Raw genomic sequence first — 24,870 nt, 5'->3', positions numbered from 1 at the left:
AAGTTTGAAGTTCTTAATTGATTAAAATCACTTGGGGCAAAATAATAAATTCACCCAAATATAATGAGCTAGTTCCTTGAACTCTGGCATTTATCAGCATGCCTCTTTCTGCCGGTGAGAAATTGATAATTATTCATCATTTCTGGTATTTATGGAGATTTTTATCTATAAGAGTCAAATACAAGAGAAGGAAATATTATTTTTGTAGTTCTGATGTCCACTGCAAATACACTTTAATGACAAGAGGCTGCCAAGTGATGGAGGTCTCTTAAATGATGGGGTGATTGACTTTGGGAGGAATTCTTGTGATAAATGGAGTCAACAGTATCACCACCAATATGATGGTGACTGATTAGAGGGTAGAGGGTGCTTCTTTTAGGGATGGGGAAGGATGAGTGTGAGGATTAAAGACAAAGATATAGCCCCTAAAAGAAAGAGAGACAGAGAAGCAAGTCTTAACAGGAACTTATGTGAAGTCAGGAAGCCACTATGAAAAGGATTCAGACTAAATAGATGGCTAACTTTCTACCCTAACCTTCCTGCAGCCCATTTAGAACAGGGACATCCAGCAAACCCCTCTCAGCCAGCAGAGCAGGGTAGCAAGATGGAACCTCAAAACCTTGAAACCAGCCACCTTTGTATTCATCCCACACTAAGCAGTCCTCTGCCACACCCTATTATTTCTCCCAGTTGGATCTGTGAAATGAAAGGCTTTATGTCTTGTTGAAGAAATTTCAAGCAACAAATAAAAAGTAGGTGGAGTGTTAGACTGATGGTAGAAAATCTCTGACAATATAGCAGAAGCTCATCTATTTTATATGTTGGGTTTTTTCATTTATTTACTTATATTTATGGTGGAACACAAAAAATTAAATTCAAAATGAAAGAAATAAAACCAAAAACTATCCTGACTTGTACAATATTGGTTATAGAAAAAAAGTTGTGCTGTTTTTTTTTTTTTTATTACAGTAGTCTGAGTTTACCTCAAATAACAAAAGTCTGGCAAAAATCTTATATATATATATATGTGTGTGTGTGTGTGTGTGTGTGTGTGAGTGTGTGTGTGTGTATGTACTCACATATATGTATATACCTCAAATGATATATATGTACATACATACATACATCTGGTAATCAGCAAATTTTACATTAGAAACAAAAATTTGAGTTTCTAAAATATACCAGGCATTTTCTGGTTGTTGTGATATGATTTGAGGGGAAGATAATATAATTATATTTAAGAAAGTTACCCAGACTGAAGATTGTCCATTGAAGAACATATAGGACACTTTGTTTTATTTCCAAGGTCTACAGTTTGAGTTAGACAAATTTAAGAGGCATAGCAGGAAAAGTGTGCTTACCTCTTCCTTTGACTTGCCAGTGATTCATTGTACTTCTGTGCTCATGCTTAGCACAAAGGTCAGGGTTCAGTCTTCCTTACATGTGTGAGGTTTTTTCTACCTTTGAACTTTTAAAAACACTTTATCATAGATAGCCCCAAAGACCAGTGCGTCTTCTTTCATCACTTTGCTTTCTAATAATGCATACAATTTGGCTATTGGCGATGGTTTTTAAAGGGGTTTTGCTCAAAGTAGATGGAACAAGTTTGAGAGGGATCTGGATACATTATTTTCTATGGGAAAATCCCAGAAAGTAGAATTAGAGAAAAATATAGTCTTGTTTTTTCAGGTGGAGGCAGTATATAATTCTTGGTAGCCTATTGAGTTGCAGTAAATCAACAATTTAAAAATTAGACATTAGTATATAAATATGGGTTCTCTGCATTTTCCTTGCAGCTTTTTCCTGGTCAGTCTTGACAAAGATTAACTTATAGCCACAAAATTTGCATTTTGCATTTCTCCATCCCTTTGTCTATTTACTTGCTGTTATTCTAACTGGCTTCTCCATTCCCAGGCACTTCTTGAGCTTTGATCTCAGAGGTACACGACTCAATAATTTCACAAATATTTTCCATAGCACAAAACTGTGCTTTATTTAAAAGTTGTTGGCTAACTCCATAAACAACAGGGAAACCAGATATTTATTTCAAGTGCAATGAATATTCTCTACTTTCATATGTTGTTTCATGCTAAATATTAACATGACAGTGAACTCACTCTTTTCTACCTTTCAAGCTGGTAAGTTTTTCTGATGTGCCCAGTACTGTGAATATCACCTCCCCAGCACTTTCAAGCTTAGAGTGACTTACTCTAAGCTTACTCCTTTTTAGGAGTAAGACTTACTCTGAGTAAGTCTTAGACTTACTCTAAGTGACTTACTCCTTTTTATTCTGCTCTCCTCAGACCCCTGAAAAATTAAATTACATCACCCAAAATTGTACTGTCTCCCCTGAATTTACTATTCTCTGTTGATCCCATTTATATAGAAATGCTCAATCTCCAAGTCTTTCTGATCAAGACCTTTCACATTATCTCTTTCTCTTCATTGCCACCACTCTAGTTTTCACACATTACCAGAGCTTCGTTGGCAATGTCCATGAACTATTGTCCACGTTATTGTAAGACTTCTAGGGATGACCTTACCAGCTAAATAAGCTATCAGGGCACCAGCTTCATCTTTTTCCCTCTTAACATCAAGCTAATCTCCAGCTTAAGAGTCTATTTCTCATTTTCACTTGCAATACTTTTTTTTTTTTTATAGAGGCATGTTTTATTTATTTATTTGTTTATTTGTTTGTTTTGGTTTATACTTGCACTGGGTACAGTCAGAAGCGCGGGAGGGTGAGAGAATTCACCAGAGCAGGGAGCAGAGCAGGCAGAAGGACGGAAGTACACTGCTGAGGGGAGCAGCGGGAGGCAGGAGAGGTCTGCGCGCCATGTGGGACCCTCCTCCGGTGGCCGGGGAGCAGCCGGAGATCGAACCGGCGCCGCAGAAGCCGCGGGCAGCTTCGCAACCCAGCGCTCAACCGCTGCGCCACCGGGGAGACCCTGCAATACTTTTCTAACTGGACTCCCTGCTCCAGTCTTGAATGTTTCCAGTCTAGTATTCACATGCATTCAAGAGCAATCCTGCAGCATAAATTCCTTGGCACACCACTCTGGTTTCTCACTCCCTGCAGGATTCATTCCAAGGTCTTCAGCATAGCATTCAGAGACTACCATGATCCATTTCCACTTCTTTTTCGATCCCCCGCCCCAAACTTGCACCTCCTCCTCTTCTTGCCTTTTTGGTACCCCATACTCCAGCCACGATAAACTTAGTGGATATCCATGCTTTTTCATTCTTTCTCTTTTTTAGACTGAGTACTTCACTGAGAATGCCAAGCCCAACTCTGTTGACCTAGCAAATGCAAGCTCACCTTTCAAGGCACTGTTCAAGTGTTATAACTTCTTTGAAATTTTTTCTAACCTACCTCTTGATTTGGAGCCTAGCACCTAAATGCACAATCTGATGCCATAAAAGTCCATCATAGTGGTGGAAACTATGTGTTTCCTTCCCTCAGTCTCCATGTATCTTCTCTCTAATCTCTCCAGTTAGAGACTGGAAATCTAGAAAAAAGTTGCTTAGATATCCTATGGTCATACCTCTGATATGAAAAAAACTTTTGTTTTGCTGCTATTCCACAGACCTGGACAAGCAGGTGTGAAGGGGCAATGACCGGCCTCAGCATTACTGTATGTGGGGACCATCCTCATAGGGAACAGGAAGCAGTTGTGGCAGTGATGTCAGCAGACCACTGCCCTCTGTTCTGCAGCTTCATGGTGTGAGGCCGAATCCAGTGGTACAGTGATGGGCCCCTGATTTCGATCTTTCAATCCCTTCCAGGTATTTTATAAATACCCATTTCCCTATATTATATTCCTTTATGCTATATGTACCTGGAATGGTTTCTGTTTCCTATATTAGAACCTGACATAGTCCGCCTCTATTAAACTGTAACTCTCTTGAAGGTAGAAATAGGATATTCTTATTATGTACTTGGAACCTGTTATAGAGCTGGCTCTCCCCAAATGAGTGACGGATCCACTGGATAAGCCAATAATGCCTTTAAGTCATATATCACAGTAAGCATAAGCTTCACCCTGATAATCCATTCCTTCTTTAATTTGGGGTTTACATTTTAGCTCTTCCATTTGTGCACATGTTCCACTTACCCTCCACTGGTGTACGGTAGTTATTTAAATGAAAGGGAGGCGGGAGTGTAGTTTGAGACATTTGAGCCATCATATGTGGCAAGTACATGAACGTTGCAAAGCTGATGTGCTTAGTTAGGGAGAGTTGAAGTGTCTCATCCCAAATTCACTCTCGTTAAAAGGATGTGCTATAAGATATGAACAGATGATGTTCTAATTTTAAATATCCCCTCCCTGCCATTCCTCCGGTGATTTTATCATGAAATAATGTTAAAATGAATCCTGACGTAGTGTTGAGGGAAGTGATTAAGACAAGGAATCCCAAAAATATACCTTGAAAAGGAACACAGTTTGCCTCTCTGATGGAAGGGTGGCCAAATAGAGTTGAAATGGGCATGAGAAAAAGGCTTTTGGTGAATTGTGTGTGATGATCCTCAGGCCTCCTGTTTAGCACATTTCATAGATGCTTTCCAAGATTGCCATCCAAGCTAGCCAGTGTGTGGGGCTTTGTAGCTGGCCACTTATTGTAGGAGGGCTCTGCTCAGATTATTAGAAGGAGTGCTTCTGTGATAATCACCCCATTCCCTTTGGTAGAAATTAAATATTACAGCCCTTGCTAATTATAGGCTAGTGGCTCCGGTGCCCTCCCAATAGTAAATTGCTCTGCAATAGCAGCTGGAAATTGGGGTAGTAAAATAAATACAGAAGAGGCTCGTCAAGCTTTTCTTGCCTATAAAATGAAAATAAAATATTGTATTTGTGAAGTTCTATGGAAGGAAATATGGGAAAGATAGCTAAAGTTGCTTATTAAAGAGAATTATGCTATCAAAACACCACTACATCAGCCACTGTTAAAACAAAAATGCAATCAGGAAAATTACTTGAAATGTTTATGTTTGCTTCCAGTTTTCAAATTAAAGTAGAGCATCATTTTCCTTCAGGTTGCCATTCAAATCCTCTCTTCCTCTCCTGATTCCTATAAATGTAGTGCTGATAAACTTTCTTCAGAAATAGAATGACTACCCTAAAACAGACAATTTATTTTCTTCTCTGACGGCCTCATTGCCCATATGATGTCCAGAAATCAAAAGCACATTTAATTCAAGTTCTTTGTTCAGCTTTTACTCATTTCTGGTTTTAAAACTGTACTATCATGTAAATTGCTGCAGAGTGCTACCTGGGGTTGCAAGTTAGATAGCCCTACCTTGAACCAGACTGCTTAGAGGTAGGCTAGGTTAACACGTTTCTCATTCCAACCAAGATATTTTCATCCAACATCCTTGACCAATCATCCTGTGTCCTCTGAATGTTGGCGATCCTCAGTGCTTGTATTAATACCACCTGGATGTACATGCCCATCCTTCTGTTTACCCTCCACCTCCCCGACCCCATCCCCACTCAGACCTGGCCAATTCTGCTTTTGGAAAATCACAGAATATCTGTTCCTCTAGTCAGGGTTGCACAATAGCTAAATGTAAGCTGACAGGTGAAAAAGGTTCTTAAGGAACTCAAACCTCCACATAACAGCAACATCCAAGTTCTGATTGCCTTTAGTTTTTTCTTCCTCTCTCTCTCTGACTCATATCTTCTTTTTTCCCTTCAGTTGGAGTAAACATGATCAACCCAAGAGATACAGGAAGATAAATGTTGGGTTTAAACACAAGACACACAGTGTCGCTACCTCTGAAGGTGTGTGAAAACTGCACAGATGAAAGGAACGACCCATTTACATTCCCACACCCCCTGACCTTTCTGACAGTCCAGATTCTAAAGGGGTGTCTGTGTCTGTGTCTGTGTCTGTGTCTGTATGTGCTTGTATGAGAAAGAGTGAGAAGGAGGGAGAGAGACAGACAGAGACAAAGACAGAAAACATACACACTCATTTCTGGTCAAATTCTAACCTCAGCCTTAGGTTCCACTTTCCAGATGGATTAAGAACAACTGTGGAGGAAGGTTACCTAAACGTCATTTTGGGACGAGGAGTCTAGCTGGAAGAGTCATTCCCAAGGGGTGGCTCCGAGGCCATCAACAAACGTCTGACAGCTCAGACCTACTAAGCTCACCTGTGCCGGGTGAGCTTAGCGGTCCTGCCGGCAGGGGGCGCGAGTGTTCGCTAAACGGAGTCCACGGGGCCTTGCGGGGGCGGGCGCACAGATGCGGGGGCGGGCGCACAGATGCTGGGGCACGCGGTGCGTCGGTTCCCTAGGGCACCTCCTGTGGTTTGAGGGCATGGGCGACAAGTATGCTACCCTGCAGCGGGCACGGCTGCATCTGGATTTCATCCACGCCAATTCGTGAGTGCCCGTGGGGAGTGGGAACGGGTTAGGGGTGGGGAGGCTCTCCTAAGCGACGGAAAAGAGCTTTGTACATGTACTAGGGAAATATTCAGTCTAAAAAATAATGATAATAATGACTTGGTATCACTGATTTATATAAATATTTGTTTATTTAAGTTGTGTATACATGTTTAAAAAATTTGGGATAGTGATAAAGATATCTATTTTGGGTCAGACTAACCTGTTTTGGTGCCCTTCAATTAATGCCAAGTGGTAGAAGACCCCATGTTTAGTATTTGAGAAAAGCTATTTAATTGTAGGTCAGCAGAAGTGTAACTCTACCGAACTCGCCTATCTGTAGTCATTTCTCTGCCCAACACACTGACATTTTAAAGATTAAAGATGTCCTCCAGAGAGTACATGTAATTTGTATTTATTGATTGCAGAGTCTGTGACCTCCTGAGTATTTCCAAAAAATGTAATCTCTCTGAGGATAGGAATCTCACATTTTGGTTATTACTAGGGCACTCCTCTGTCAAGCTAGGATGCCTTTGGAATGTCTAATCATTAGGTGTTACTTCAACTACTCAGCGGTTCTTATTCCAGCTGTCATTTCAACACAGTAGAATAGCACTGTGTAATTCACATCAGTATGTTGGTTTTTTGGAAACTTTTGAGTAATTTGGATTAACTAAAAGTATTGATTGATATAAAGTATGCACCAAATTTGAAACCACAGAAACAGAATTGGAAAGAAAGGCAGGGGAAGCTAGTTTTGCTATGTGGGGCATTCGATATAGTTTTTAGAGAAAACAGTAAAGCAGGCAATCTTAGCAGGTATTTAGTTTTTATCTTTCTAGCATAGAGAATAATTTCAAATTGGAATGGATGGGAAAATAGTTAAAAGTTAACTGAAGTGTATATACCATTTGCAGCAACATAGAAGGAGCTAGAAGGGATCATGCTCAGTGAAATAAGTCAGAAGGAAAAAGAAAAATATTGAATGGTTTCACTTATAGGAGGAATATAGGGGAACCAAATAAGGGAACAAGGGGAAAATAATAACAATAAAAAACACAACAAAATAAAACAACAATAAAGAGACATAAATCAGAGACATTCTGCAGGGGAGGGGGAGGGAGGGAAGAACACAGGGACTCTGGTGAGGGTGCACAGGTGAATTGGGGGTGGAAATTCTATGAGGACTACACCTGAGAAAAGAAAGCAAACGTTGTAAAAAAAAAAAAAAGGAACAATGATGTAAAATTTATAGATATATGTAAAAAAAGAAAGCCTGCAAAAAATAAAAAGTTGACTGAAGTGGAAGAAATGACAATTTTGAGGAGTTTAAGTATAAGCTGAATATTGAAAGGACTATGGATTTTATCTTGAGAAAGTTACTCATCTTCCTTTTCCTGTAGTTTTGCAGCTATTGTTTTTTCAGTCTTCTCCTCTCCAAAGTTACCCTACACTCACCCTTTAGTCAGTTGGTGATCTGGTAACTCAATAACAAAAGTGACAGCAGCCTGAAGTAACAGCAGCATCAGGTACAAATTGACATCTTCCCCTCACCCCTCAGATTTTTGTTTGAGACTTCTCTTAGTAACAGCAAGGGTGATTTTTTATTTCTCCCGTTGCTTTGCTTCATGTTCAGTCTATCAGGTCTTCTTAATGATATGTCAAATTCATCCATGCCTTTCCATTGCCATTGCCATTACTCCAGACTACCGCCCTAACCTTTCCCCCACATACCCTTTAAACTGGCTTCTCTGCTCTCCACATCTCAAACTCATCTCTGCATTATAACATAGCCAGAGCTTGCTGCCTGCCTTAGTTCTTTTCTGCTGGAATGGTCTTACTGGAGAGTTTCACTGATCAAAAAGGGACTGCATTTTCACCCTTCAGGGTTTCATTTAAATGTCTTTCATGAAGAGGGCTTCTCATTGACCATCTCACCTTCTCCTCACCAGTTAATCTCCCATCAGCCCTCTTTCATAGCTGCTAATCACAATCTGTCATCTTTTATGTGTTTGTTTACTTGTGTGTTTTCCATATCCCTCACTAGCTTGAGCTCCAAAGGGGATAAAGACCATAGCTCTCCATAGTCTGTCCACATTGGCATATGGCAGACAGTAGTGAACAGCTCTTGAATGAAAAATTGCAGAAACATATATGGCATTTTTTGGTCAGAATTGTTGCAGTTATTTTCCTGAAATATTGTTTACATATGTTTATATGTTAAGTTTTTGTATATTGAATCATGTGCTTTCAGTTCACTAGAAAACTTGTGCTTTTAGAAAGCATGTCACCTACACTTCTCTTTTGCTCTATTTTAGATTTGTACACTAGCTTTATTTTAGTAGCAGTTGTGTTTAGTAGTGTTTTTAAAAATAAATTTGAAGCTAACATTGTCTTTAGCCTGAAGTATTTGGCAACTCTGATACATTGCAGGTGATCCCTCCTTTTGTACAAAAGTGCAGGTGTTTTTTGATAAATGGGTCTCTCTTGCTTCTCCTACCTGCTTACTAGATTTAAAAAGAAAATTACACACTAAATCCTCCCACAATATTGTGATAAGATGCTGATTGAATTAGCCACATCAGGAAATGAAAAGCAAGCATGGGGCCCAGAAGACAACCTGATTTCACCCAAAGATGAACATTCAACCTCAAAGTGTTATTAGTAGTGATGACTATCTAGTGTGTTCTGTTAGCTAAGATCTGGCACTGGGGGAACAGGACAGAATGACGCCAGGGAATTGATGAGGTTATTTGAGCAGAATTCCGGAGGTGAAAACATTCCACAGAACAATACATCTTAGCGGGGCAAATAGTTGGCCCCTCCCAGTGCTGGGTTCTTATAGCCTATTATCGAACCAGGGTTTTGATCAGGATTTTTCAGAAATAAATTGACCTTAAATAAGATAATTATTTAATGGAAAATTTTCTGAAAAACATGAATGGCTTTAAGGTAATTTTAAAACATGAAAATTTGCTTGTAGCTTGAAATTTTTCTTTTAAAAGGAACAGGTGGGATATTTTGGCCATCGCTTTATAATAGAGCTTTATTTGTAATGGAGCGAAGCCTGACTGTGTTGAGAAAGTTGTTTCTAGAATAACTCCTTAATTGATTATCTGTCTAGAACTGGAGAACATTGTCTGCAAACATCTTAGCCTTTTACACTGATTGCAGAGTTTGTTTAACTTTTTGTTTCTCCCCCTATTTCTTCATCAGCACCACTCACAGCTTCCTTTTTGGAGCACTGGCTGAATTGCTGGACAATGCAAGGTAAGACTTTTCTGTAAACAGAAGTTATTGTGGGCACCTCATGATAGAAGTCAACTCTAATTATATTTAAAAATAAAAGGATAATGTCACTTTTTCCCCACCTGGAATGTTTTGTGGCTTGGTTTTCTCTGAAATCAAGGTATAATTGAACCTTTATGTGTTAACAACCATGTAATAACAGATAGATACTCATTTGGATGTTTATTTTTCTGTATCAATGTATACTGTTCTTAAGGATTTAGATTTAGGCCTGACAGTTTATTGAAGTCTTCATTGAAGTGATTGACATAGTTAACAATCTAGCCAACTGTTGTAGCACACCCTTTTCTAAGCACTTCATGTAGGAGTATGAACTCACTCATCTTCACAATGCTTTGATGAGAATTAGCCATTTCTACACAAGTGACAGTTGATTCACAGATTCATTTGATGACTTAGCCATCATCATACAGTTAATGTTTGGTGGAGCCTGAGTTCAAATTTGGGGTGTTTGGTTACAGACCTCTCTTTCACCATTCTTCAATAAAATTATTACTGTTTAAGGAAACTTTTTTTTTTAACAATTTAAGGTTCACTCAATAGAGTATTTGTAGGGGCTTGTGAGGAAGGCATTTTTTTGGCTAATTGAATATGGATGGCATTTGATTTGCTTTTTATTTTTTTGTATTTCCCTCAACAAAAGGTATTACCTGCCTTTTCTGCAGAAAGCGAAGTCTACCCAGGAAGTCGTATTATGTAGTTGTGAGGTCAGGAATCTCAGTAGGGAAACCTAAATTCCATGCTTCTGGTTGATAGCTATATTTTGGGGCTTTTTTTGCATTTGTCCCCTATTTTTGACCCTAGTAGGGAATAACAGGATGTAGTCAGTTTGACAACATCAAGAGCTTCTTGCACAGCAATCTCCAACACTACATAAAGTCACTATCTCCTCCTTATATGAAATTCTGTCCTGTAGAATTAATAAAATCACAGTTATCACAGAAATGGCAAGATGAAGAAAAAATAAGCTTGGTTGGTCAGGAGAGTGAGGAACTCAACTTAGAAGGAATTAACAGGGATGCAACCAAAACAATGAATGTTCGAACATGGTTAGTCTCTCTCCAAGAGTTCTGGGTTGCTGTTGCATACTCTGGTCAAGCTGTGAACAAGGTTCCAGATATAAAAATAAAAAACATATTAGGCCTTCCTCCTTTGAATGTCCAATTTTAGCACCTTGGCATCTGTAACTCTGAAAGAACAATCTCAACCTAGACATGGGTAACTCTGAAAGAATACATTTGCCTGTTCTCTCAGTTGTCCATTCTCTAAAATTGTTTCACTTATTCATTCAACAAAGGAGAGCAGGGCAAATCAGAATGTAGAAGAACCAGAAAAGTGGGGATCGTTTTTATAGCTGAGAGTGATTGGGAAAGAAAGATTGACTTTGGAATCAGGTGAGTGACTGAAATGTGATCAATAAAGCAATTATTAGAGCAGCATTTGGGAGCTGGTAGCCCCCTGCCCAAGTTCAGCCTTTGTCATGTTTGCTAGATTCATAGTGAAAGTTTGCAGTGTTTATAAACAAAAGGAAGAAAAGAAGGAATTGATTGTAAAGTTTAAGAAACAGGAGGCACCAAGCAAATCTGGAACCCACCCTTTTTTAAAAAAAGATAAGAAGTAGCAAACTTGAGGTCACATTCCTCAGTGAGATCAGGTGGTAGGTATATGGCAAGGTTTCCCTTGCACCCTCCTGTGCCTTCAGTTCCCAGTGCTCCTCAGCCATCCTGAATGCCTTCCTGAGTTCCTCCCTTCAGTAGACACTTGAGTTTGCCATTACTACTTGGATGCTAGTATTTGACATCAAATGAAGCTATTGAACATTGGTCTCATGGAGATGGACTTCATAAAATTCCCATGTTATTCTAAGAAATTACTTTATATCATTATATGAATGATTTTGATAATTTCCTATAGTTGCCAAGGTGAGAATTGGAAGAATATTGTAGAAACAGTAGGAAAACTTTAGTAGTATAGAAAGGGAAATGATTGGGGGTTTCTTCCTAATACAGCTGTTCAGAAAAAAGTACTTGGGCTAAAGTACGAGGCTTAATAACAAATTATATGCTCTAAAGGTGAATGATTGTTCTCTGCCTGATCCCATGGAATGTCTGTATGAAGAAGCCACTTCTTTGAAAACTTCCATTTCAGTACAGTATCATTTATTGCAGTTTTTTTATATATGGTACCTTATATAATGTATGAAATACTCCATTCAGTTCCTACTTGACGCAGAAAATACTCAAGAAATGGCAGTGATAACCAGAGTTTTTATATAGTAGAAGCTTAAAAGCATCTAGAGAAAGAAGCAAAGGGACTAACTTTGCAACTAGACTTGTAGAACAATACAGTGTACCAACTCAGGTTGATTTGGGGCAATTTTGGGTTGAGATTGATAGACATTTTGGGGAGAGACTGATATTTTATATCACAGTTCCACTGGTGGTTTTTATTCTTTGTTTTGAGTCCTTTTCTCAGCAATCTTTCTTCTGCATCAGCTAAGACCCCCTTGTTTGCTTTTATCTCACATTCTTGACAGTGAAACCAGGACCTCCATTCTTTTTAAATTTAGACTTAAAAAATAATTAATAAAACAATATCTATGCATTATAGAAAACCAAGAAAAAAGAAAATGAAATTCATCAGTAATCTCATCACTTAGAGTGGGAATCAGAATAGTAAAAGAACAGATAGTAAATATTTTCACTTAGGTAGGCATGTATTCTCTTGTGGGAACTGTTCATTTTCTTTTTTTTTTTCATTTTTATTTATTTATATTCTTTTAAATAATAAATTTTATTTTTATATTCCCCATACAAATGCAGCCCCCCCATTCTGACCCCAATACCTCCCCTCCTGCCCCCGCCCCCCTAAAAGTATCTCTGGTTCATAGTTTTTTGTTGATTTTGATTTTCACTTTCTTATAGTTATTCATTTTCCTGGTCCCTTATTTAAGTTTTCTAGATTCCTGCTATGAGTGAGACCATCGGGTATTTTTCTTTTTCTTTCTGGCTTATTTCGCTGAGCATGATCCCTTCCAGCGCCATCCATGTTGCTGCAAATTGCATGTGTTTATCTTTTTTGAATGCTGAGTAATATTCCATGGTATATATGTACCACATCTTCTTGATCCAGTCATCTATTTTTGGGCATTTGGGTTGTTTCCAAAGCTTAGCTATTGTAAACAGTGCTGCTATAAACATAGGGGTGCGGGTGTTCTTTGGAATTGATGTTTCTGTGTCCTTTGGGTAAATACCTAGGAGTGGAATTGCTGGATCATATGGAAGCTCTATGTTTAGTAGGTCCAGAAATCTCCACACAGCTCTCCACAGTGGTTGGACCAGTTTGCACTCCCACCAACAGTGCAGAAGAGTTCCTTTTTCTCCACACCCTCGCCAACATTTGTTGTTGCTAGTTTTTTTAATATGTGCCATTCTCACTGGTGTAAGATGGTATCTCATGGTAGTTTTGATTTGCATTTCCCTGATGACAAGTGATGTTGAACATTTTTTCATATGCCTGTTGGCTATTTGCATTTCCTCTTCAGAGAAGTTTCTTTTTAGCTCTTCTGCCCATTTTTTGACTGGATTATTTTCTTTGTTGTTGTTGAGTCTCATCAGCTCTTTGCAGATTTTTGTGATCAGTCCTTTATCATTAGTGTTGTGTGCAAAAATGTTCTCCCAGTTGGTGGGGTTTCTCTTTGTTTTTGTTATTGTCTCTTTTGCTGTGCAGAAGCTCTTTAATTTGATGTAGTCCCAGCTGTTTATCTTTGCCTTTACCATCACTGCTTTGGGTGATGTGTCTGTAAAGATGTCTTTGATGTGCAAATCACATAGTGTTTCGCCTATGTTTCCTTCTATATATTTTATGGTTTCAGGTCTTATGTCTAGGAACTGTTCATTTTCGACACTGCACTTTGAAGGCATTGTACTGTGAAGGCAGCCATATATGGCTATATGAACGGACATGACTGTGTTCTGATAAAACTTTATTTACAAAAACTATTGATGGGCCAGATTGGTCTATGTGTCATAACTTGTAAACCCCTAACCCAGAGAAAATCACTATAACATTTTGGCCTTTTTCCATACAGATATACACATGTATATCAGATGTACTCTTTCAAAGTTGACCATACAGAACATATTATTTAGTGATTTGGTTTTTCTCTTCAGTTTATTTTAGCTGAAATATATTACGAAAATCTTCCAATGACTTCTGGATTATTCTCCAAACAATTTTTTTTTTTAAAAAAGTTCATAGACATTTTGTTGTAACTTTTGTGTAACTACCATATATTCCATCTCTTAAATTTATGGGTTTCAGACTTGGTAACATTCTCAAATTACAAGTGATCATAGGTCTTAGTATATAAATGCAAAGGGGAACTTTTTTGTAATTGTTTTTCAAGCAATTTAAGTGGGTTTCTCTTTTGTTTGCTCCCTGACAATAGGTTATACCTCACGTAAGTAATTCAGATTAATGTAATTTTCTAAGGCATAATTTCATATTGAAGCAATGATATTTTTATATTGTTTCCAGAGATTCAGGAGCTGCACGACTTGATGTGTTTTCAGGTGAGCAGATTTGCTTTATTCTCTTTTCCTTTTAATGGAAAAGCCTGTATAGTTATTTTGCTTTTATTTTATTTCATGAAATCACGCCACATTCTATGATTTTTAATGTAATCTAAGTGCTTTGTGAGCAAGTGACCCTATGGGGAGCCAGGTTGAGAAAAGTACACTCAGAGAGTGAAATGTTCAGAGAGTGAAATGTTCACTTGTTGGAGGACCCATTTACAAAATGAGATCTTCCAGAGATTCTGAAAGCATGAGTGATTTGGAGTAGTCAATTTGTTTGCCACGAGAAAAGAATTTTATTTTTAAAAGCATATTAAATTAATGGCTATTCATAATTAATATACATCACTTCTAACTTATCACAGTTAAAATGGGTAAGTCAATGTGCAGTATGTATGTTTAAGGGCTATAAAATTCAAACCAAATACGTTTTCTTCGTTGACTTCATTTTCAGTCGTGAAGTATTAATTGCAATTACTAGTTCATTTCATGCGAATGTGATGCAAATGAAATTAGGTTCTGTGATTTGTCCCTGCAGTTAGCACTACCTAAAGAAACACTTATGATATAAAAACTCATCCCTGTCCCTGACTTTATCATTTCACTTGTAAATATTGACTATTGATTACAGGCAATAGGTTGTCCATTGTATAAAGCCCTGAGTTATAAAACAACTCAGTTCAATTCAATTTTCGGTGTTCAAAGTCTCTGTTAGGTGGGTACTTGTGGTTTATATGGGAGGGAGAGACTAATATCTTGAGATATCTGAGGAAACAACATAAATTATACGTCCCTTCCTATTCTGCATGTTCTGAAAAGTTTGAAAATAAAACATGTCTTTATTATTGATAAATGCTAGGTTGGAATATGGAGCTTAGTGATGATCAAATCCCCACCTCAGACATTAACTCAACCACTAGTCGGGGAAAGTGGAGCCAAACTTATGCTCTCTGCAGGCAGCTTCTCCCAGGAGGGGTCATGAAAGGTGTGAACTGAGCCACCCCCATAGTACCAGGCAGGTGAGCTGGCTTGCTGCTGCAGGGGAAATGCCTACAGAGAGAGACAGGCCCCTTATTGATACCGGTTGAACTCCATTCCACGTAGAAGAAAAGAGCAGTGGAGAAAAAATGGGCTTCCTTTCCACAGCCTTTTAGTAAAGTAAAATAGAACAAGCGTGCCCTGCCTAGGAGAGGCTTGAAATATAATAGGAACACAGAGAAAGAGGGCCTTGTGTTAAGTGACTGGGACTTGAAAGATGGATGTCATTTTTGTCAAGTAATAACTGGAAGAAAAGAATATTGCTGTCTAAGGAATTATTAGAAGAAAGATAACAGAGGTAGACTAGTTCAGAGATTCATTCATTCATTTAAAAACGATTTATTGTGTCTCTGTTGAGTGAACCAAGTAGTTATTCTAGGTAATGGAGATAGAGCTTTGAGCAAAATTCAAACCAAGTATGTTAGATTAAGTCTGTACTTACATAGAACATGCATTCTAACAGGGAGAGAGAGACAATAAAAAAATGAACAAATAAATGGTAAATGCTAAGAGGGGGAAAAAATGAAGGGCGATAGGAATAGAGAGTGATGGGAAGAATGTACTAGTTTTGCATGTGGGTGATCAGTGAAAGTTTCTCTCAACTGGTGATAAACCAGGAATGGACTTGAATGACCTGAAGGAGAGAGCCAGGTAGATAATTGTAGAACCAGCACTGAACTGTCCTTAGCATGGATACCATGCTGTTTTTTCTTCTACAGACAGACCATTGAAGAATTTTGAACAATTTCATTTGTTCTATTTAGAAATGCACTCTTTTTTTTTTTAAAGGAAGATATTCCAGCATGGCATACAGGATGGTCTGTAGCAGTGTAAAAATAAGAGAGATAGGAGGGAAGTGCAGCTGTGGAAATGACCAAAACAAGATTTTACAAGAATGTGAACTAGGCGGTGGTCTGAGGAACGGAGAGCAGAAGAGTTGATTCAAGCTGCATTTCTCTCAGAGCACACATATTATTGATGAAGGGTTGAAGTACTGAGAAGAATTATCTGGAATTACAGAGTACAACAAATGTAGTCAGAATATTATGGTCATTTGAGTTTGAGGCGGGACACCAACAGGTCACGACAGAGTTAATTTCACTGTATTTTCCCTGGCACTTGGTATTGTCACCCAAAAAGTAAGCTTTGCAATTTGAGTTGAAAGTGGTATCTATTTAGGTATTGTGCATTTTGTGAACCACTAAAATCACTATTTTAAATGATCTGTATATGTTCTAATTTTTTTTATTGCAACACACTACAATATGCCTGTCAACTCAGCAAATTGATTTTTCTTAAAAAAAGCAGTCAAGGCTTTTAAATCAGTAGATAGAAACAATATGAAGATGCATAGTTTATGAATTGCATTAGTTTTCAGGTAATTTACTGAGGCCCTTGACCTATTCTATTAACTTTTCTTCAAGTAGCATCAGAACTATAAAATTTAAACTAAACAGTTATTAGCCATGGGTGTTTAATATGTATTCTAATAAACATGGATATGTATTCAGTATTATTTTAGTACTTACCCAGAGGCAGGCATTAGACTAATAATTCTGTACATACAGTGATTGCTTTAAAGGAATTGGGCTGCTGGTGTTGGAATCCATGCAAAATAGTGTGTGTATCTCCACTTTTGTATGTAGAAGACCCATAGCTTTTCATCATATCTCTGAGGCAGCTGTGTACTAAAAAATATAAGAACTTCTATTCTGAAAGAGAAGTAGGTACATGCACAGGTATTGGAATATATTATGAATGGTGGGAAACATAAATTATAAGGAAAACATTCATTATGGGCAGAGTGATTAGGAAGACCTCTTAGAAGAATTCTTATATGAACTAATATGAATTCTTATGTGAATTTCCTGAAGGGAAAATAGGATTTAGCCTGATGAATCAAGGATAGAAAGGGCAAAGGGCAGTATGTGCCTGGCTTGAAACTGGAGAGAACATATAGCACTGATGAAATTATAGAAATGTTTGAGATGTTTAAGATCAAATCAAGGGAGTATTTGTGTGGAAGTGGAAGTTTGTGGTATGGCTGTATGGAGGAGATGAAAGGAGGTGGACTTGGCGAGGGTATTAGTCATGGTTCTTCAGAAAAACAGAACCAGTAGGTTAAATATCTCTCTGTCTATTCATCTATCTACCCACCCATCCATCCATTTGTCTATCTGTCAATCAGTCATCTGAGATTGACTTTTTTTTTCCAAGGAATTGACTCACATGGTTGTGGGAAACTGGCAAATCCCACATCTGCAGGACAGCAATCTCAAAACTCAAGCAGGATTTTTATGTTCCAGTCTTGAGGCAGAAAATTGCTTTTCCCTTGGGAAACTTTACTTTTAATACTTCAACTGATTAGACGAGGCCCACCCACATTAGGAAGGATAATCTGCACTTTCTAAAAGTCAGCTGATTGCAACTGCTATTTACATTCATAGGTGCTTTCATAGCAATATCTAGACTAGTGTTGACCAGACAATGGTACACTATCACAGAGAGGTTTGGGGGTGAGGGGGCTGGATAATGGAAGGCAAGCAAGACTTGTTAACTGGTTTGGATTTTATCCTGTGGGCAGTGTTTGTGACAGAAGAGTAGTGAAATGTACAACTGACTATAGAATATCTGCACCCTGATTTTAGTGAGAGAAAGGACTTAGGAAGTTGTTGTCATAACCTAGAAGAAAGAGAAACATTTTCTGAATTAAGGCAGTTGTAGCAGAAATGAAGAAAGTCGTCACATTAAAGACATGCTGCAAAGGTGGAAGTGAGGAGGGAGGTCTGTATGTATAAAGGGTGAGGAGATGGAGGACTTGATGGCCCTGAGGATCTGACTTGGCAGCTGAAGCCTCATGGCTGGGTCATGCCATTTGTGGAACAAGAAATATTGGAGGGAAGAGTAAGTCTGATGAGATAATAAGTATTATGAGATGAAAAGACATTGTGGTTTTTTGGCATGCACACTTAGCAGGTAATAGAATCTATCTGAAATTGATAGTTTTAAGGAATTGAAATAAATAAGGCTAAGCTTCAGTGTGGATAATAGGGGAATGTTAAATTTTGAGCTGTGATTATCTGTCCTGTATTGGGACTTATAGGAAAAAATAAGTAGTTTAAATATGTCTTTTTGTAACTTTGAGCTTTCCCAAGTTATTCACTGAAGAAATGCCCTTCTCTCTGCAAGCTCCTTTTATGAGAAGTCTAAATGCAAAATCAGTTGTTGCAGCTATGCAGAACTGCCAGGAGCTTGTATCAAGTGGTTTCCAATCCTAAAAGACATTAGGTTAATGGGCAGAGTGTATATTTCTGAACCCTATACAAGACCAATTAATTAAGACTATCTCCAGATGAGTCACATGAGCAACTAGGAATAACTACAGCATTGTACAAAGAACTAGTAAGGATTCTGCTTGTTGAATAGTGGAGAAGCAGCAGCCCTGGTTAGAGGGAAGACTGAATAGAATAAATACCTACAAGACGGCATGAATGTTCTGCCATAGAATTTGAGGTGAGCAGATCAGAGGATTGGTTAGAAAGAAAAACCTGGAAAAACGGGAGGGTAGGGAAAATCTGTAGGGTTTATAGATAGGAAGTAAATTAGAAAGAGGAGGAAAGATTAGAAATGGCCACTTGACATTACAGTTATGAACCCAGAAAGCTTAGGTATATTTCCATGGTTATTTATGGATTATCTTGAACATTATTTAATTTTTAAAAAGTGAATTAGAGGTGACATTAAACACAGAGGTAGATTTAACAAATATGCTGTAAATGAATTTGCAGGTGTAAAATTAACAGTGACTGTTTGGGGTGAGGTAGGGCTAATAGGACTTGGAAGGGGCAGAGGGAGAGATTGAAGACACTGAAGGAAGCATCTGGGATGATGGGTATGTTCACTACCTTGATGATGATGGTTTCATAAGTCAAATTATCAAACTCTACACTTGAAACATGTACAGCCTTCATGTGTAAGCTAAATAGTGTTATAGTAGAGAGAGAAACTAGAACTCATATAGCCAAGTGTTCAAATTACTTTCAGAGCCACATATCAAACTGTGCATTAAAATTATTCTCATTAGTTTTAGTTACACTTTGCAAATATTTTTAAACAAGAGATTGTATTATAACTTAATATATCTTAATCATTAAAATTGATTCCAAATATCTTAGCCATTTTCAAACGTCAAATGTATCCTCAAGAGGCAAATATTTGTTGCGACTCAGAAGCACATATAGATGGCTCTTGTGAGGACTAATTACTTACAAAGGAGTCTGATGAATTTAAAAAGAATAGCCTATATTGACTTTGAGAGACTGTGTAAGACAAAGCAAACCATCCCAGCTGAAGCCACTCTAGGTCACTAGGCAGCTCCCAACCAAACCAGTGGTCAAGGCAACCAGCAGTGACCAGAAGAAATGCCCGACTGGGCCATTCATTCCTGCAAATTGTGAGCTGATTAAATGGTGGTTGATTTTAGACACTAAAAAAAAAACAAAAAAAAAACCAAAAAAACAAAAACTCATGTTTTGGTGGAAGGTTATAAAAGTTGATCAGTTTGATAGATTATGGGGTGACTTCCCCATCTACCTTTAGTCTCTAGGGGAGAGAGAAAATATCTGAAGTTGAATGGACCAGTCCAGTTCCAGAGCTGGGCACGTCATGTATTCTACGTAATTTATTAATGTCTAGATGTTTTATGTTAATGTAAAGCCTTTTGCTTCATGATTATTTCCCCCTGCAGTTTCTTGTGAAACTGTAGCCAAGACTCTTTTCTGAGATCCTTCTTTGTGCCATAACTCTGTCACTGTGGCTGCATTTAAGGAGGACAAATAATTATGCGAGCAGCATGACTTTCTGAAGAACAAATTAAGCCCAATATTTATTAGTAATAACTGCTTTCTCTTACAGTGGATAATGAAAAACTGCAGGGTGGATTCATGTTGTGTTTCCTGGATGATGGATGTGGAATGAGCCCTGGTAAGTTAATTATCCAGATACCTAAGTGGCTGTTAAAGGAAACAGTCTGAAAACCCATAAAAGAAATAAAAATGAATTGAGCCATGTATGTAAAAACAGGTATGGAGTTATTAGGGAACATAAACCCTAGACTTAACAAACTGGTGAACTTTCTAGATTTAAATATTCAGTTTTAAGAGTAAATTCATTGAAGACATGTAACCTGATACAAAGAGTGAATTATTACTAGAAAACTGAAAGGCAGAAGGTACCCATTACCTGTAAGATAAAGCATTTGGGAATGAATGGAAAACAAATTGCATCTGGCTGAGCTTTAGATTTTTTTAGACTTCTCTTTAGGTCTTGCTTGCAGGAGCCCCCAGGCAGTTTCTGATACCTTTAAACTATTTTTAATTTTTTGCTTAACCTTGAGGTGGAGGTCTTCTCTTTTTGTTTTTAGGTGGGTTTGTTTTTTTCCCTCCCTATTCAAAGGTTTTATTGCGTTGTTTCCAAAGCTTAGCTATTGTAAACAGTGCTGCTATAAACATAGGGGTGCAGGTGTTCTTTGGAATTGATGTTTCTGCCCAAATGCCCAAAAATAGATGACTGGATCAAGAAGATGTGGTACATATATACCATGGAATATTACTCAGCATTCAAAAAAGATAAACACATGCAATTTGCAGCAACATGGATGGCGCTGGAAGGCATCATGCTCAGCGAAATAAGCCAAAAAGAAAAAGAAAAATACCCGATGGTCTCACTCATAGCAGGAATCTAGAAAACTTAAATAAGGGACCAGGAAAATGAATAACTATAAGAAAGTGAAAATCAAAATCAACAAAAAACTATGAACCAGAGACACTTTTAGGGGGGCGGGGGCGGGAGGGGAGGGATTGGGCAAAATGGGGGGGCTGCAATTGTATGGGGAATATAACAATAAAATTTATTATCTTATAAAAAAAAATAAAATAAAGAGGAAAAAAATAAAAAAAAAAACAAAGGTTTTATTGCTTCAGTTGAATTTTCCCATCATGATGAATACATCTACTTGAATGACTACATTGTGTGGCTTATCTTTTATTCTTCAAAGCTAAAAAAAAGTCAGCACAGAGGTCCTCCCTGGTGGTACAGGGGTTAAAGTCTCAGCACTATCAAGCTATCTCCGGCCATTGCAACATGAGTTCGACCCCAAGCCAGGGAGCTAACCCACATGACGCATCAGACCTCTCCTGTCTTGCCAAATGCTCCCCTCAGCAGTGTATTTCAGTCAATCTACCTCTTCTGTTCCCCACTCAGTCTCTGTTGAATCCGCTAACCCCTGGCACCTCTGATCTACACCCCAGTTATTGAATGCATAAATAAAAAAAAAAGCCAGCACATAGTTGGTAGGTGCTCAGAACCTGTTTGCTGTGGAATTGAAATGTTATTTTCTCTGATAAGGAGCTTGAGTTATTTTGGGTAGTTCATCCCTGAATTTTTTTAAAAAAAAGATTTATTTATTTATTTATACAAGCACTGGGTACAGTCAGAAGCATGGGAGGGTGAGAATTCACCAGAGCCAGAGGGGAGAGAAGAGCAGGCAGATTGATGAAGTACACTGCTGAGGGGAGCAGTGGGCGGCAGGAGAGGTCTGAGCGCATGTGGGACCCTCGCCCGGCGGCCGGGGATCGAACTGGCAGAGGCTGCAGGCGGGCAGCTTCACTGCCCAGCACTCAACTGCGCGCCACTGGGGAGGCCCTCATCCCTGAATTTTTATTCAGCTTGTCTGTGTCCCACACACTAGAGTTTCTGATCACTAGGTTTAAAAACTGCTGAGGGAGTGCAACTAATATGGAAGTGTTCTTGTCAGTTCCACACCAAAGGACTGATAGAAAAATTAAGTTCACTGGACTGATAGAAAAACTAAGCAGTTGTCTTCTTCCAAGTCTGAAAGTTCCACTTTGTTCTGAATACTGAAAGAATATTTATGAGCAAATTTTAAAAATGCTCAAATATCCCACCAACTTCTTATTCTGATTTTGGATAATTTTAATTTTTCCAGGTCATTTTGATTAAAAGGATTATGGATTCCTTTGTGTTTATGAAATAAGGAAAGAACAGGGTTTGTGAGAAAAATATGCTGAAGTTAAGTTTTATTTTCTACGTCTGGAATGAATGAATTCATTCTCCTGTATTCCCAAAATTACTTTATGTAATATATTCTAAGGCAATTCCTTTATTAAAAAAGTAATTCCTTTTATATAGATTCAGGAACAAAATAATCAAAACTTAGACAAGTGACAGATATTTAAATAAAAAGGAACTGATACTTGAATTGACATGTACAGTAGTAGTTAAGAGTGCTCATCAGTGTTAATGGAGCAATTCTTTATTAACACTGATTGGAAATTAAATATTAAGTTAGAAAGAAGAGTTTATTTGATGACTGAAAATAAAATCTATAATCCAAACTGAGCTAGCTTGATCTGGACCCATAGCAGAACTGCAGTAATTTCCAAAATCTTTTCACTTACATTCTTAACCCACTATCGTCCATTCCCAACGCAGCAATCCAGAGCAATTTTTTTCTCTTTTAATAGAAATCATATCATCTTGTTCCCCTGCTTAAAATCCTTGGTGGCTTTAGATTAAAAGTCATACTCCCGGGCCTCGCTGGTGGCGCAAGGGGTTAAGACACCATCTATGAAGCTATCTCTCTCACTGCAGCATGAGTTCAATCCCCAGCCGGGGAGCTACCCACATGGTGCAGCAGACCTCTACTGACTCACCCGCTACTCTCTTAAGCAGTGTATTTCAGTCAAATCCGCCTATTCTGTTCTCTACTCTATCTCTGGTGAATCCTCTCACACATACCTCCCCCACACCTCTGGCCTGTACCCTAGTTATTGTATGCATAATAAAAAATAAATCTTTAAAAAAATTCATACTCCCAGTAACACTTTTTTTTTTGTATTATTTGGCCTCTGTCCACCTTTTCCACCTTTTTTCCTACCACTTCCTTCCTTCCTTATAGCATACCAGCCACACCTGGCTCACCTATCATCATTTGAATTTCATCTCAGGTATCACCTTCCAGTCTTTCTATCTCATGAAACCTTCCTAGTTCTTCTGTCTGCAGGTCACCTTCCTTTTAATTCTCTTCACATCCCCCTGGTTTTTGTACATTTAAACACTTTCAGGGGCCTCCCCTAGTGGCGCAGCAGTTGAGCACTGGGCTGCAAAGGTGCCCGCAGCCTCTGCAGAGCAGGTTCGATCCCCGGCCACTGGGCAAGGGTCCCACATGGCGCGACAGACCTCTCCTGCCTCGCCTGCTCCTCCCCTCAGCAGTGTATTTCTTCGTTAGTCTGCCTGTTCTGTTACCCGCTCTGGCTCTGGTGAATTCTCTCACCCTCCCGCGCTTCTGACTGTACCTAGTGCTTGTAAAAATAAATAAATAAATCTTTAAAGAAAAAAAAATAAACACTTTCAGAAATGATCTTATTTTTGTTTGTTTGCTGCTTTTACTGTTTCTCCTACCATGACATAAAGTTGTTGAGGGCAAGAGGCACATCTGTCCTATTCTATGTTCTGTCCCTGTAACCAGAACTCTGTCACCTTCCTTGTGGCACTGTGCAATGTGTGATGTAACCCATGGCATTTGGTCTTTGATAACTGGTTGTAATCTTGCCAGTAGCATTTATCAGCTTGGGCAGGTTACATAACTCCTTAAACTAAAATTTCCTCATCTATAACATGCAGATCATATTAGTATTGTGATTTTTAATTATAGATTATAAAATCATATAAGATTAAAATAGTGATATCTTCCTGTAGATTGGTTACTGATATTAAATAGGTAGTGAATCTAAAGTATGTGATACAGTAATTAGCACATATGAAACAATAAATGGTGACTAAAATTTCTGATCACAATTCCACTGTGTGGTTGGACTCCTGCCTCTCCCCCCGCTCCCATTGTAAACAATTCTTAGATAGCAACGGGATATCCCACAATTTAACTCAATTTTGACACTGTCTCCACAGATTCCATAGACTAAGGGCTAAGTCCTATAAGACTGCTCCCTCCCACATGCCTATGCAAAGTGCAGGTTGTTATCTGTACTTCTGACTTGCTGGCTATAAGTCAGAAGTTTCATGCTTTTCTCCCTGGGTTAGATTAATATGCAAGAGAGGCTGGCTGCATTCAGGAAACCTGTTTACTCACTAGATTACCAGTTTATTACATAGAACACTATGAATTAACAGGTAGATGAAGAGATTCATAGGGTGTGGTCCTGGAAAAGAGACTTCTGTCCTTGTGGACTTTGGGTCCCTGGTGTGGTGGAACATGGAAACCTTCTTAGTCCCTAACTTGTAAGCTCTCTGAATAATCCCTTTTTTTTTTTTTTTAATGAAGGCTTCATTACATAGGCATGATGATTGATAAATCTTGGTTGTTGGTGATTAATTCAAACTCCAGCTCCTCTCCCCTTCCCTGAAATTAGGGCAGGGGACTGAAAGTTCCACCCCTCTATTCATGATTGGTTCCCCTGGGAAATAGCTTGTATCCTTAGGGGTTTTCAAAAATTCACATCATTAACATCAATCTGTTGG

General features: G+C 38.4%; 1 protein-coding gene across 1 annotated transcript in view; it reads left to right on the top strand.

Annotated features, from left to right (window-relative positions):
- Positions 1 to 6,323: 6,323 nt before the first annotated feature.
- MORC1 (MORC family CW-type zinc finger 1) overlaps positions 6,324 to 24,870 on the top strand; it is a gene marked incomplete at both ends in the record, with an annotated part of 136,048 nt that continues 117,501 nt past the window's right edge. The window contains 4 exons of the mRNA XM_084232652.1: positions 6,324 to 6,388; positions 9,605 to 9,658; positions 14,237 to 14,271; positions 20,227 to 20,295. Coding sequence (XP_084088778.1) covers positions 6,324 to 6,388; positions 9,605 to 9,658; positions 14,237 to 14,271; positions 20,227 to 20,295 — 223 coding nt within the window. The remainder of the gene's footprint in view (positions 6,389 to 9,604; positions 9,659 to 14,236; positions 14,272 to 20,226; positions 20,296 to 24,870) is intronic.

This window comes from Talpa europaea (genome assembly GCF_964194135.1).
Source record: "Talpa europaea genome assembly, chromosome: 4".
NCBI lineage: Eukaryota > Metazoa > Chordata > Mammalia > Eulipotyphla > Talpidae > Talpa > Talpa europaea.
This window is presented reverse-complemented; position numbering and strand designations above follow the sequence as displayed.